This window comes from Rhinoderma darwinii, chromosome 10 (assembly GCF_050947455.1).
Source record: "Rhinoderma darwinii isolate aRhiDar2 chromosome 10, aRhiDar2.hap1, whole genome shotgun sequence".
Taxonomy (NCBI): domain Eukaryota; kingdom Metazoa; phylum Chordata; class Amphibia; order Anura; family Rhinodermatidae; genus Rhinoderma; species Rhinoderma darwinii.
In genome coordinates, this window is record NC_134696.1 from 74,976,504 (window position 1) to 74,993,242 (window position 16,739).

The 16,739-nt window shown below is 39.6% G+C and overlaps 1 protein-coding gene across 1 annotated transcript in view; it reads left to right on the forward strand.

Annotated features, from left to right (window-relative positions):
* Window positions 1–16,739, forward strand: part of ABCG4 (ATP binding cassette subfamily G member 4) — a 365,340-nt gene that overhangs the window by 229,181 nt on the left and 119,420 nt on the right. Inside the window, exons 7-9 of the mRNA XM_075840823.1 lie at window positions 9,115–9,238; window positions 9,368–9,482; window positions 9,554–9,681. Coding sequence (XP_075696938.1) covers window positions 9,115–9,238; window positions 9,368–9,482; window positions 9,554–9,681 — 367 coding nt within the window. The remainder of the gene's footprint in view (window positions 1–9,114; window positions 9,239–9,367; window positions 9,483–9,553; window positions 9,682–16,739) is intronic.

The following is a 16,739-nucleotide window of genomic DNA, read 5'->3' on the forward strand; positions in this document are numbered from 1 at the left end:
CACACTGTTTTTAATTGTGTTGCCTTTCCTATAGGCCATCATAGGCCTCTCTTGAAATTCAGCAACCTTTGGAAAGGCTCTCTCCAATACCTTCCAATCTTTCCTCAGAATCCCACCAATCTGTGAGCTTAATGAGGAGAAAGTGGAGATGAATGGTAACCGGACATTCTTGTTCTTGACTAACTGCCCACTAAGGAGGTCCTGTCTGTCCAGCAGTTCAACCTTCCGTCTGTTAAAATCCAAAACATGACTCGAATAACCCCGATCAGAGAATTTTTTACACATTTGGTCGAGTCTTGAGGATGATTTATCCTCTTGACTCACCACCCTCTTGACTCTAATCAACTGGCTGTATGGCAGTGATTTCAACATCATTCTTGGATGTCCGCTAGTAAAGTGTAAAAGGTTGTTTCTGTCCGTTTTTTTGGAAAACAGATCAGAGATCAATTTATTATCAAAAATTGAAATCCGAGTGTCCAAAAACTCAATAGAAACTGTGGAAAATGACTTGGTAAATAGAATTGTGGAATTCAAACCGTTAAGAAATGTTACAAAGTCCTGCAATTGACTAGTTGAACCGTTCCAGATGAGGAAGACATCGTCTATGTATCACCACCACCGCAGTACTTGACTGAAGTGGTGGGACACATAGACAAGGCTCTCCTCCATCCGCCGCATAAAAATGTTAGCATATGTGGGGGCCATATTAGACCCCATTGCCGTCCCTCTCTTCTGTAAATAGAATGTGTCTCCTACCAAAAAAATAATTCTTCTCAAGAATAAATTCCAATAATGATCGAACAAACCCAATTTTGTCCTCAGAGAAGCGTGACTTCTCCAAATAGAAAAGTGAGGCATCAATGCCCTCCTGATGAGCAATTGAGGTATAAAGACTGCCCACATCAAGGGTAACCAGAACCGACTGGCCAGGGATCGTTAGATCCTGGATCCTGACCAGGAAGTCCGAGGTGTCCCTGATGTGCGAGTCCGCACCAATGGAAAACTTTAAACTGTCCAGTCATAATTATGATGCTTTTTAAGATTTTCCGTTTCTCTGTGTGCTTTTTCACCGCTGGCGCATGCGCAGTAAGGGTGGAACGCATGCGCATGCGCAGTGGTGATTTGCTGCTCGATGCATTCCACCGGATTTAATATCCGGTGTGGGCGCCATCTTGGAGCATGCACAGTGGATACGCGCATATATGACAGGCGTACATCTTTATCTCTGCACAGACCTAACGGTTTACAGTAAGTCTATCGCTATTAAAGTAGAATTGGCCTCTGCCCCTTTCCAACTATCTAAATTGCCCTCATTTACATTGTTTTTTTAGATTATTCGTATGCCTTACATTGGAAGAAATATGTGCACTTTATGGCTGTTTTTTTGAAATATTGGCATGTATATATCTATATGTTTTATTGGAATTGTACATATGATTACTTTATTGTTGATTAATGTATGCTCCTCCTATTTATACCTGACACTTTGCTTAGTTTGTGATGGCTTGAGAAAGGTTCCTGTTGAACCGAAACGTTGCTGTGTTGAGGTGAATAAATCCACCCTGCTTTCATCTACACTGAAGTCCTGGGCCGTTACTGTGTTCTATGCTTCTCTCTATTATATTTTGGGGAATTGATTCACCCCCAGGTAACGAGCACATGGCCTGATTTTTTGGAACCATTGGAGTGCTGTGTTCATCTACTTCTGGACTGTGTTTGTTGAATCCTACACGTGCACCCTCTACTAATGATGTCTACTGAAGATGAGCTGGATGTAGGTGCGATTACACCTCAAGTTTTACTTATACCAGAGAGAACGCCAACCGTATCCTTCAGGGTCTATCGGGAGATGTTACCTTCCTAAGTGTACCCACCGTTGAAAATGTGAGGAGAAAATGGGAGGCAGACTCCAAGAGATTAATTTCCCGTGAATTGCATCAGTCAACGCTCGGTGAGTACTACAGATGTCTCCGTATACCATGCGGCATGCGCTCACATTTGAAACCTAATATCTTTCCTGCAAATGTAGCATTTAAGGAGAGATTTGAGGCCATCTCAAATAAATATACCCAGGATATCCTGCTACTGAACCTGGAGTTCCTACAAAAAGAGATTGACCTGGTTAAAATATGTCTGAGCGAAAGGGAGGCTCAGTTAAAAGAGATTATGTCTACACAAGATTTGTCAACCCTGAGAGAAAAGGTTACCCTATATCTACAGAAATTTCGTGGTGACATTGAGAAGACCAAGCGCCAGAAATGGCAGCGAGATCTGGATGACTACACTACAGGCAAAATCTATTGCTGGCAGGGTGAAGATGCTGACCCAAGGGGTCCTAGGAGGATCGAAAGAGGACCCAGAAGAAGACACAGGGGAGCTGAGCCATATGTTACGGACTCAGAATTCTCTGACGACCAATACAATGTTCCATTTTTAGGGGACAATATGGACTACTATCACAGGAGAAAGCGAACCCTCAGGGGCGGGAGGAAGCATAGGAGGAAGAATGAGTTCCAACAGAACCAGAGGCAGGTTGACTTCAGCACGGGGGATACGGCAATATCAGACCAGGAAGAAAAACCTCCAGACCTAGTGGTGAATATTTCGTCATACATGTTAACTGACCCACAGGTCAAAGTGCTTAACCGTGGTCTGTCTTTTTGTCCAAATAATCCTATTGATTGGTTTAGGTTAAATTTAGATCTAGAATGTTTTTTTAGGTCATTGAGACTCAATGTGTATTTTTCTGAACAGTCTAAATCTGTGAATGATACCTCTATAGCCTCAACCAATGAGATGTTCCATCTTAGAGATTATGGGTTATATAATAAGAGTAAATTCCAACCTCCCCAGAATATTCATGCTGTTGAAACATATATTCTATTTGTTAAAGAACAGATAGATTCTTTGAGGAAAATGCAGAGTAGTCAATTTAATCATAGAAATCTGACACGTGCAGAAAATTTGGCACTCAAGGAACTAATGGATAATAGTGATTTAACAATTAAACCGGCAGATAAGGGAGGGGCGATAGTCGTTATGGACACCTCCCTTTATCTACAAGAAATGACAAGACAACTTAATGATACTAACGTTTATGCTGTCTTATCGGGTGACCCTAAGTTCACGTATTTACGTAAGCTGGATACCCTGATCAGTAATGCATTTAAGAAAAAAATTATTGACAGAAATCTATATGAATTTCTACAGGTGAAATTCCCCATGACACATGTACTCTATCTCCTGCCCAAAATTCCACTCGGCCCCCTGGACGTCCCATTGTCTCAGGGATTGATTCCTTGTTTGTCCCGGCAGTTATGTTTTTAGACAAAATCCTTACGCAGTTTGCCATTGGTGCGGACTCCCACATCAGGGACACCTCGGACTTCCTGGTCAGGATCCAGGATCTAACGATCCCTGACCAGTCGGTTCTGGTTACCCTTGATGTGGGCAGTCTTTATACCTCAATTGCTCATCAGGAGGGCATTGATGCCTCACTTTTCTATTTGGAGAAGTCAGGCTTCTCTGAGGACAAAATTGGGTTTGTTCGATCATTATTGGAATTTATTCTTGAGACAAATTATTTTTTGGTAGGAGACACATTCTATTTACAGAAGAGAGGGACGGCAATGGGGTCTAATATGGCTCCCACATATGCTAACATTTTTATGCAGCGGATGGAGGAGGACCTTGTCTATGTGTCCCACCACTTCAGTCAAGTACTGCGGTGGTGGCGATACATAGACGATGTCTTCCTCATCTGGACCGGTTCAACTAGTCAATTGCAGGACTTTGTAACATTTCTTAATGGTTTGTATTCCACAATTCTATTTACCATGTCATTTTCCACAGTTTCTATTGAGTTTTTGGACACTCGGATTTCAATTTTTGATAATAAATTGATCAAAAAAACGGACAGAAACAACCTTTTACACTTTACTAGCGGACATCCATGAACGATGTTGAAATCACTGCCATACAGCCAGTTGATTAGAGTCAAGAGAGTGGTGAGTCAAGAGGATAAATGATCCTCAAGACTCGACCAAATGTGTAAAAAATTCTCTGATCGGGGTCATGTTTTGGATATTAACAGATGGAAGGTTGAACTGCTGGACAGACAGGACCTCCTTAGTGGACAGTTAGTCAAAAACAAGAATGTCCGGTTACCATTCATCTCCACATTCTCCTCATTAAGCTCACAGATTGGTGGGATTCTGAGGAAAGATTGGAAGGTATTGGAGAGAGCCTTTCCAAAGGTTGCTGAATTTCAAGAGAGGCCTATGATGGCCTATAGGAAAGGCAAAACAATTAAAAACAGTGTGGTCAAGGCCGATATTGGGTCTAATCGGAAAAGTCAGATGTTTTTGGCCCCCCCGAAACATGGTTGTTATCCATGTCTAGGATGCAACATCTGTGACAATATGGTTAAGGGTGGCGTTTTTAACCACCCACAAACTGGTCAGATAATAAATATCAAAGGTTTGTTTACGTGTCAATCATCCTATGTTATTTATCTGCTGAGCTGCCCATGTGGTCTTCACTATGTCGGTGAGACCACTACAGAAGTGCGTCTCAGGATGAGAAATCATAAATCAAACATCAATACCAAGACACAGGACCTACCAGTGTCGAGACACTTTGTTGAGAAAAAGCATAGCTTGAGATTCAGAATCATTGATTCGGTGCCTCAGCTGAGACGTGGCGGTGATTTCAACCTTTTTTTGAATAAACATATTTTATGTTTGTTTTTATATTCACAAATATTATATATTAATATGTTTTTTCATTTCATTTTTTTACACTTTTTATATACACAATTGCATGTTAAGCAATTTGAGAGATATTGGAAAGCAGCAGAGGCCTTTTTTCTGAGACTATAAAGTCCCATTTGGAAAATATATCAACAGAGTTCTAATAATATAGTCAATTTAAAATATAGCAATGCAATGTTTCATCCCTGTTTTCATCCCTGTTTGGGATGATAATATTCCCTATATCATAATAGCTCCACCTACCCTAATGGTGACTATAGTCACATTATATTGAGTTGTGACGTTATTGGTTCTTGTAATGTTATTATAAGGGGGTTAGCTCTCTATTGATAGCATTGCCATTTTTCCCTACATTCAGTTTTTCTATGTGTGGACACTGCGGTGCAAAACCCATTTAATTCTTTGGGTGATGCATTGTATAGTCCATTATAGCATCCAGTCATAATTATGATGCTTTTTAAGATTTTCCGTTTCTCTGTGCGCTTTTTCACCGCTGACGCATGCACAGTAAGGGTGGAACGCAAGTTCCGTCTCTGCGCATGCGCAGTTTTGATTTGCTGCTCGATGCGTTCCACCGGATTTAATATCCGGTGTGGGCACCATCTTGGAGCATGCGCATTGGATACGCGCGAATATGACAGGCGTACATCTTTATCTTTGCACAGACCTAACGGTTTACAGTAAGTCTATCGCTATTAAAGTAGAATTTGCCTCTGCCACTTTCCAATTATCTAAATTGCCCTCATTTACATTGTTTTTTGAGATTAATACTGCACTTTATATGCATATTATACTGCTTTCGTATGCCTTACATTGGAAGAATTATGTGCACTTTATGGCTGTTTTTTGAAATATTGGCATGTATATATCTATATGTTTTATTGGAATTGTACATATGATTACTTTATTGTTGATTAATGTATGCTCCTCCTATGTATACCTGACACTTTGCTTAGTTTGTGATGGCTTGAGAAAGGTTCCTGTTGAACCGAAACCTTGCTGTGTTGAGGTGAATAAATCCACCCTGCTTTCATCTACCCTGAAGTCCTGGTGCCGTTACTGTGTTCTATGCTTCTCTCTATTGTGTTTTGGGGAATTGATTCACCCCCAGGTAACGAGCACATGGCCTGATTTTTTGGAACCATCGGAGTGTTGTGTTCATCTACTTCTGGACTATATATATATATATATATATATATATATATATATATATATATATATATATATATATATATATATATATTTATATAGAAAAAAGCAGAGGATTGGAGCAGCACTGTGAACAAATGCCTGACTAGGCTGGTGCAAAGCTTCAAAAATAAAGGAGTGACCTCTCCTTATGTGTTAGATATCCAAAAAAGATAACGTGAAGCAGCACTCAAATAAAGTGAATTTATTCATCCAACATGGAACCACAACGTTTCACCTCCTCTATGAAAATGCCTTCATAGAGGAGGTGAAACGTTGTGGTTCCATATTGGATGAATAAATTCACTTTATTTGAGTGCTGCTTCACGTTCTCTTTTTTGGATATGTATATATATATATATATATGTATGTATATATATATATATATATATATATATATATATATATACATACAAGCAAAATTGCCCTTTATTCGCACATAAATGCCATTTAGGCATAACATTAAAACGACCTGCCTAATATTGTGTAGATCCCACTCGTGTTACCAAAACAGCTCTGACTTTTCCAGACATGGACTACACAAGACTTCTGATCTGGCATATGTGATGAGATCTAAGGCCAGGTTCCCACGTAGCGTAAACGCTGCAGAATTTCCGCAGTGGAATTGTGTGGAGAATTTCCGCAGCGTTTACAGTAGCGGCAAAGTGGGTGAGATTTAGTAAATATCATGCCCACGCTGCGGGAAAAATAATGCAACATAAATGTTATTAACAACCTGCACTGCAGAATTTAATTCTGCAGCATGTAATATTATGCTACTTTTTTGTTGATTTTCCATTGCGGATTTTCCCTATTGAATTCAATGGGGTTGCAAAACCCGCAACAGAAAGCCAAGCATTGCGACTTTTGCGGCGTAATCGCAGCAGTTACGTACCAAAAATCACAACGCTGAAAGAAAGAAAAAAATCATAAAATCATACTTACCCATACTTACCTCCTTCCTGCAGTCCGGCCTCCTGGGATGACGTAGCATCCCATGTGACCGTTGCAGCCAATCAAAGCTTGACGTGACACAAGGCCTGAAATGTCATCCAGGGAGGCTGGGACGGACATCAGAGGAGGGAGGGGTTAAGTATGTGCGCTTAATTATATAGTGGAATTTCTGTTCAAAAAATCGCACCACAATGTGGTGCGATTTTTTTTCAGACGGAAATTCCTGCGGGTTCCAGGTCGGATATGCCACGTGTTTTTTTTGTAGTGTATTCAACCCGTGTGTACCCAGCCTAGGACCGAGAGGTTAGCAGTAGATTCTGTACGTTGCGAGTTGGGGCCTCCATGGATCAGACTTTTTTTTAGCACATCCGACAGCTGCTCGATCAGATGGAGATCTTGGGAATTTGGAGGCCAAATCAACACCTGGAGTTCTTTGTCATGTTCCCAAAACTATTCCTGAACAATTCTTGCAGTGTGGCAGGGCACATTATCCTGCTAAAAGAGGCCACTGCCACTATGGAATAGCAATGCGATGAAGGGGTGCACTTGGTCTGCACAATGTTTAGGTAGGTGGTATGTGTCAAGGTAATATCCACATGAATGTGAGCAACCAAGGATTCCCAGCAGAACATTGCCCAGAACATTATACTGTCTCTGTCGTCTTTCCTTCTTCCCATAGTGCATCCTGGTGCCATCTCTTCCCCAGGTAAGCGACATACGCACACCCAGCCATCCACATGATGTACTAGAAAATGTGATTTATTAGATCAGGCCACCTCTTTCCATTGCTTCATGTTCCAGTTCTGTTGCTCATATGCGCATTGTAGGCACTTTGGGCGGTGGACATGGGTCAGCATGGGCCCTCTGATGTGTATGCGACTATGCAACCACAAACGCAGCAAGCTGCAATGCACTGTGTATTCTGACATTTTTCTATCATAGCCAGCATTATGTTTTTCAGCACTTTGTGCTACAGTAGCTCTTCTGTGGGTTTGGACCAGACAGGCTAGCCTTTCCTCCCTATGCACAACAGTGAGCCTTGTGTGCCTATGACCCTTTTGCCAGTTCGCAGGTTGTCCTTCCTTGGACCAGCTTTGGTAGGTACTTACCACTGCATACCAGAGATGCAGTGGTTAGTATTTGTCGTTTTGGAGATGCTCGGATTTGTTTAGACATCACAATTCGGCCTTTGTCAAAGTCGCTCAGATCCTGGTGGTTTAATGTTTTGCCTGAGTGTTGAAGATCCATTATATAAACACATTCATATAACCTAAAATTCACTGTAGCATATAAGTATATTCGACATTGACATATCAGCCTGTTTGAATGTGATATGTAGCAAACTGAAACTTCTGTAGTGAAACTGCTGTAGTCCTAACCGGTGGTTAAACTTTGCAAAGTAATGGACTGGTTCTAAACTTTATATAACTTAGATCACTACTGTAAATCGAGCAAAACTTGGCATTTGCTGTACGAGACACTAATTCACCCTGATATATTCTTAGTACTATATGTAATGTATGGAATTCATATGTATGTTATTTTCCCATCCTTTGGTTGAACTTGATGGACATATGTCTTTTTTAAACCGTACTATCTAACTATTGTAACTATGTTATATTGCAATGTTTCAAAGAAAACCGGATCTCTACTGAATATTTATTTTTAAATCATTCGAAAGTAAGGGTCTGAAACTGAGACATAGAAAGTAATGGCTTTGGGAATCCATTAAAGTATGGTCAACAACTACTCAGGAATTAGGACTTCCTGCCTTGCATCGAGCAGCCATTACTGATATACTTATTTCAGGTAGAAGATTTTTGTGCACGTGTTCAGGAGTGAGAAATTTGTTTATGGCAAATTGCACTTTTCATTAAAAACTAAACTCCCATTGATTATTTTTTGTTTTGTATACAGCGTTTGATGCAAGTCAGGACCTGCCTGTCTTGTCTTGTATGTATTTCTTGTATTCGGTATTATTTCAGCGTCATTTTAATACAGCGTCATTTTATGTTGTCCTAGAGAACCATGGTAATAATTTAGAGCTAGTGTTTTAAGACCAACAAGCTAAATATATGCCATGGTTGCTTTGAAAAGATTCTCTTGCTTCATAGTAATTTACCCAGTACATGAAATGTATTATTTCTCAAAAAAATACAAACCATATTGTGTTCCTAATGTTTGCATTTTTTTTTTACAGTGGTTTAGACAGTGCATCTTGTTTCCAGGTGGTTTCACTGTTGAACTCTCTGGCTCAAGGTGGTCGCACCATTATCTGCACTATACACCAACCAAGTGCAAAACTTTTTGAAATGTTTAACAAGGTCTGTTATGTTCTATTCATGCAGATAGTGTTATATGATTAATGAATATTCTATAATACTGTAATATTATCCTGTAGCCTAATATTTATGCATGCATGCCAATAATTTTTTGCTTTCCTCTGTTTTCAGCTTTATATTCTCAGTCAGGGACAGTGCATATATCGAGGGTCTGTAACTCACCTTATCCCATATCTGAAGAGCCTAGGATTACATTGTCCAACATATCACAATCCTGCAGATTTCAGTAAGTCACATATTAATAAATCTTCTAAGATTTCTGCGACCTGTAATATTTATTCCTTTCTGCCTTTGTAGTTATTGAAATAGCATCAGGGGAGTATGGAGACCTGAACCCAGTATTATTTCGGGCAGTGGAAGATGGACTGTGCCCCATTAGTAGAGAAAAAAGCAAGCTAACTATAGAATTAGATCTCTCCCCGCTGGTAAGTATTTATGCATGGTAAGGATTCCTTCTTTACTTAATATGTGTACATTATGTTGCTCCATGGCACAGTTTATGACTATAGATAAGAGAATCGGTTTACATTTTCACAATAGTACATTGCAGTAATGGTTCTGTTATTTTAAATCCAATCTGATAATTTGACCAATTTAGTCATATGACTCTCATTGTTAAAGTATCTAAATTATAATGGTATTGGAATACAGCAAAGTATCATCAAGGGAAAATTTCTTCTCAGAAAATACATTATAATAAGCCTACACATGAAAAGGCGTATAGAAAATTCATTTTTAAATACCATAGGACCTGACAGCCCGATGATTTCAATAGGCTCTATGTAATACTTAATTTCTCCTGTTGTGGCACTGAGGGAATTAAACACTTGCTTCTAGATTCCTCCTTAGATTAAAGCTGATGGCTGGGGGTCCCAGGAGACATGTGACCATCTTATCGTTGGGGGACTTTTCTAGCAAAAATTGTACAGCGCCTTTAAGATTCCCAAATTGGTCAGACAACTAGATAACTTTTGGAATGTTAGCTTAAACTCTGCATTTACATGGAGAGATAAGGAGATGATCACTAGGATGGGAGCACAAATAATAATTCCCTTTGGAGCAAAATAAAGGCCTGCTAGTTTCCATAATGGTGCTTCCCTTCCAATAACAGTTTATACACTACAAATAATGGTGATCTGATCTGGAAAATGAAACACTGCTTAAGAATTCTATATTCAGCCAGGTCCATAAGAAAAAGTCCTACATGTGATCATCCCAGCAATCAAGAAATTTGAATTTTTGATTCTTTCCCTACATTGGAAGAAATAAAAAAATGAGGACATACTTTCTATAAATATAATGTATAAGATAATTATTATTATAATTTTTTTATATAGCGCCAACATATTCCACAGGGCTGTAAGATATTGTTATCACTCACGTGGGTTCCTGCCCCCATTGGGGCTCAAATCTAAATTCCAAATAAATCTATTAGTGTGGGGAATATATCTACACATTTACGCTGGTTTTCCAGCATAAAAAGTTTAACATTTCGGCGCATGCCACAGTTGTACTAAAATTTACAACTTCTTACTTTTCTTTACGCTTTTTGAAAGTGATGAGGAAAGGGGGCAAGGTTTAGCCAAAGGGGCAGGGCCTACAACGGAACAGATTTATCATAATTTAGAAATTTAAAGTGGCGTTTAGAAACTGGCATAAGTTATGGCACAAAACTACAACTGCTCATAGCAAACATAGATTTACATTTCACACAGACAGCCAAAGGTGCCCAAAATATATTAAACAGTGTGCTCCATTTAGTTTTTGGGCATTTTTTCCATCTACGTAAATTAGTTTAAGACTGGCGTTAATATAATCCCCCCAGTATATTTTTAGAGTGTGGGAGTAAACCGGAGTATCCAGAGGAACATCATGGAAACATGGGAAGAACATACAAATTCTATGCTACCACTGAGCCACACCACAGATAAAAGTGGGACATAGAATAAGATTAAAAACACAAAAAAAGGCCATACTCACAAATTGGGCAGCAAGACGCAGACAGGTCAAAAATTCTGCTGAAGGAAAGTGTATAATCTGGTCTAAAAGCATACATGTACATATTTATTTTACTATATCTTTTGGCTGCATTAAAATTCAGTAGTTGACTAACATATTTTCTTATAAGTCTTTATCCCCTAAATGGATTCTGTTTGACACTTGTACGAGCAAAAGCATTTTACAAATTCATCATCTTTAGATTGTTGGTGTAAATTGCAAATGTGACATGTTTTCTCAATAAAGAGAAGGAAGCACCTAGGAGAGTACATCATTTATTAAGTGTGGCTTGCTTTTAGACAGAGAAGAATTTACATTCTCCATAATCTCTAACCTAATCTCTAGAATGCAGATGTTTTAGTAGATTATTTCTATCTTGGGTTCCAGAGTGATTGAGATTGATAGGAGTGCTTTCCTTCATTTGTCTTCTCTCCTGCAGTGCCCTCCTGTTAAATGTGTTCTGTTGCTGTGATATGAAATTAAGTTATTTGACCTTAACAGTTCCCAGTTTGCTGTCATTCTAATAAATGACTCGCATGACTGAATTGGACCATTTATCTCAGTCATTGCAGGGGGGGCTTGGTTTAGAGAATTTTATTGATTCTACCCATAACAGATTTATTTGTTTTTGGAAGCAATTCAATAGATTAATGACTAAGCCGTATTATTCCTTAATGACTAGACAAATCTCACAATTTTGCTATGAGATAATTGAAATAAATAGAACTTTTACTCTGGTTTATGTATCTGTCTTTATGTAATTACATTTCTGATGCCATCATGTGAAGGTAAAGGCCCAACATTTCAGTTAAAAAAAATACCTCTAGAAATCACCCAAATTACAATAGTAGACTTGAGACAGAATGTATGTATGGCCAAAGTGTGCCATTTCACAGAAGTCAGAAGGAGGCAGCAGTATTTGCAAAGTTATCAATTCCAGCAAGGATTTTTCACACATAGTATGGGACAATGTGACCTCGGGTTTAAATATGTGCCTTTTTTGTTATGAGGGCACGCCACAGGACCTAATGCAGGAGGAGTTCAATTTGGCTTTTGGAGGCCTAAAATTTAAAGGTTGATTTTTTGCACTAAACTATGTTTGTGGAGGCTCATAAGTGCCAGATTACTAGAAACACACACCCCAAAAAATTATTCTGTTGAAAAATAAATTACAAAAAAAATTATCTAGGAATGTAGTGGTATTTTTGAGGCTTTTGATTTGATATTAGCTGGTGATAATTGAATAAAAGTAAAATATTTTTTAATTTGCAGCACTTTAAAACATTATTTTTTTTGGCCATGTTTGGTTATATTTAATACTTGCTACTTATTTACTTTGGGGACTAGCAAGGCCTTTAAAAAGGCAAAAAAAAAGGTTAAATTTCACATTATTATGAAGAAGATTTTATAATACTATCTGTATAAAATAAAATGTAATTCAGTAGGGGAAACCACACTAAATGATTTAGTTTAGAAAAGAGAGACAAATGGAAATCAATAAAAAGGATACAAAAACAAAGTGGTAAAAAAGATATTTCTTAATACTGTGAGAGAGTGTGGAACATTTCGAAACACGGGTGTATACAGAGGCTGGGGCAAACGTAGCATGAATTTTTACATATTCCAATGTGTACTACACATATAGCATCTTTTCTGTAGGTTTTTCCTAGTGACCAGTCTTCCCTATAAGGTGCACGGCTGCACGGCCGCGCACCTTCCACGGTCCACCCACTCACTAAAGTTTAAAGTCTGCGCAATGTCACAGATGCAGTGGCATCGCTAGCATCGGAGAGGGCTCCAGTGCTAGCGACAGCCACATTCACTTCTATATGGAGGACAACCAATATGGAGGACAACCTAAATACCCCTCTAAATCCCAATTGGATCAATATTACATAGCACATATGTCATATATGGGGGGGGGGGGGATGGCATATAAGAAAGCCCATGACTAGTGATAACATCGGTGGTGACTCCTTAAAATGAGAATAAAGACCTAAAAATAGAGTCAATACCACACTACTGCTGATAAAAATTATAACTTTTATTGATTTACAAAACATAAAAATGCACATATTAAAATCAAAGATGATTACCACAGTGTGAAAAAGTAGAGGTCAGACAACTACTAATTTTGGACAACATGTAAATGTTTACAAGATATGTATGTTGAAATATAAGTAAACCTAGGGCAACTACATAAATGGCATAGAGCAAGTGCCCTAAACAGCATGCAAAGCCACAAGGTCAGAGTTCACAATTGAAAGCATGGATGCATAATAGCAACTATCCCAAACAAATGATTGTCACCCCCAGACGAAGGCTTTCAGCCGAAACGCGCGTCGGGTGTGACGCCGGACAGCACATCATTCACCTATGGGTAAACTGTTATTATACAGTAATATGTATTACTAATGTAATCATTTGTTTGGGATAGTTGCTATTATGCATCCAAGCTTTCACTATTGAACTCTGACCTTGTAGCTTTGCATGCTGTTTAGAGCACTCACTCTATCCAATTTACGTAGTTGCTCTAGGTTTACTTATATTTCAACATATATATATCTTGTAAACATTTACATGTTGTCCAAAATTAGTAGTTGTCTGGCCTCTACTTTTTCACACTGTGGTAATCATCTTTGTAAATCAATAAAAGTTATACATTTTATCAGCAGTAGTGTGGTATTGACTCTATTTTTAGGTCTTTATTTACATTCACTTAGTAATGAATGATGATGAAAGATAAAGTCCACCATCCAGACTTCTTTTTAATGAATTCTCCATAATATATATAGAAAAGAAAAGTAGATCCGGAGTTTTTTTGTATATAAAATATAGCTTTTACTTGTTTCTCTTAAAAAATTACTTTAGAAAAAACATAATTGTACAGACAATATATAAAAAGTGTACTGAAGTTTTGATGCTCATTCAAAGCCTGTATCCAGTATCGTGAGGTGATACGACATTAACAGCAGTTCATGCGTGTATATAATGAAAAAAGAGTGTTCATCCTTTCAAGTTAGTAACCAACAGGTAATAATAAGTGACCAACAGGTACAAGAGTATGGCGCTCAATGCCCCCCTACCCGTATGGATGTCATCCGTTTTCTCTGACAACCTTTAAAGCTTGCTGTCCAATGGATCAGGAAAAAGCTCTCCTTGTATGTATAAAGGATCTCCTCTGTGAACTCTCGTAGTATAGATAAAATCTCCAAACGCGTTTCCTCACGGCCACATGATTCTTCAGGAGAGAGGGGCCATATCCAACTAGATCCAAATTTTCAGGAGTGCTGGAGCAAATCAAACAGCCTGTGTGTCTGCAGGCGTGCTTGCAGTGGCAAGAAATCGCTCAGGTACGTCTTAGTTCCTTATCTGGCGCCTGTTTCCTGGCGTCTGACGTCTTGTATGTGCGTCTTCAGGACGCAGATAAAAATTAATACTATAGGCTACAGGCCACGTTATGCTTGCAGCATATAAGGTGCTGGGAAAACTCCCTGCGCAGGCTGGAGTGATGACGTCACATGATCATGTCAGTCTGCACATGCGTCCCGCCCGAGAGGCAGTGTAGCACTTTGTCCGTCGCGGGAACGGGGCAAGGTAAGTACAATCTTTTTTTTTGGGGGGGGGGAGGGTTGTGTGGTAATATTCATGGGGGATTGCTGTGTAGCACTATATACATGGGAGGGGGGGCTGTGTATCATTATATACAGGGGGGGATTGCTCTGTAGCATTATATACAAGGGGGGCTGTGTGGCAGTATATACAGGGGGGATTCCTGTGTGGCAGTATATACAAGGAGACGGGGGATTGCTGTGTGGCAGTATATACAAGGGGTCGGGGGATTGCTGTGTGGCAGTATATACAAGGGGAGGGAAGTACTGTGTGGCAGTATATACAAGGAGAGAGGGGGCTGTGTAGCACTATATACAGGGGGATTGCTGTGTAGCACTATATACAAGGGGAGGTGGGCTGTGTGGCAGTATATACAAGGGGAGGGAGGATTGCTGTGTGACAGTATATACAAGAGGAGTGGGGATTGCAGTGTGGCAGTTATAAACAATCAGTGAGTAAAATAGTTGATAGCGGATATGTGTCATTAAGGCTTCTTGTCTCAGTAATGTAAGTAACTGGAGTTTGGGTCCCGGTTTTATGGGTGACTGAATATGTAAGAAGGTCGCTCCATACTCCATGCCTGGTGTTGTTCAGAGAGACTAATAAAGAAGACTGCCAGAGAGCAGTGTGGGGTGTGTGGTGTTGCAGAAAGACCGGACTGGGAGTGAATTTACCAGGGTGCAAAGAGAAAGCACATTTGGACTGAACCTACAAAGCTTGGTGAGAAGTAGAGATGAGCGAACTTATGAAAAGTTCGGTTCGGCTGGTTCGCCGAATTTCATGAAAAAGTTCGATTCGGACCGAACTAGTTCTGACCGAACCTGTAATTCAAGAAAGCCCCTAAAAATCATGTATAACACTGTTTAAAAGCCCTAGAAGCCCTGTATAACACTCTTAGGTCACCCATGAGTGTATCCAAGTACTTTTGAGCTGTCTTTAAGGCAAAGTTAGTGTCAAATTTACGCCAACATGTATGGCTATAGGAAAATGGATGGGACAAGGTGATAACTAACAGAAACCACTGCACTTGTGCATGTTGTATGCTTAATGTATTGTTAAAAAAGGTACAAAAATTAACCATTTTTGGCGGCAGATGCCTGCCAGGGTTCATACATATAAGGTGGTAAAAGAAGAAGCAATGGCTTTTGACAAGCCCTCAAAAAATGTACCCTTTTTATTGGCAGATGCCTGCCGGGGTTCATCCATACATGGATGTAAAAGCAACAAGCAATGGCTTTTGACAAGCCCTCCAAAAATGTACCCTTTTTATTGGCAGATGCCTGCCGGGGTTCATACATACATGGATGTAAAAGCAACAAGCAATGGCTTTTGACAAGCCCTCCAAAAATTTACCCTTTTTATTGGCAGATGCCTGCCCGGGTTCATCCATACATGGATGTAAAAGCAACAAGCAATGGCTTTTCACAAGCCCTCCAAAAATTGACCCTTTTTATTGGCAGATGCCTGCCGGGGTTCATCCATACATGGATGTAAAAGCAACAAGCAATGGCTTTTGACAAGCCCTCCAAAAATGTACCCTTTTTATTGGCAGATGCCTGCCGGGGTTCATCCATACATGGATGTAAAAGCAACAAGCAATGGCTTTTCACAAGCCCTCCAGGCCTGCTTGTAGCAGACGGCAGTGGAGGTGTATTGGTGGTAGTAGAGGTAGCCAACGGACAGCAAGGGTGGTGGTAGTAGTAGTACCAGCACATTAAAAGAGCATGGACAGTCACAGGACAAAGCCCTGTGGTGGGGCAGGCCTGCTTGTAGCAGACGACAGTGGAGGTGTATTGGTGGTAGTAGAGGTAGCCAACGGACAGCAAGGGTGGTGGTAGTAGTAGTAGCAGCACATTAAAAGACACTGGACAGT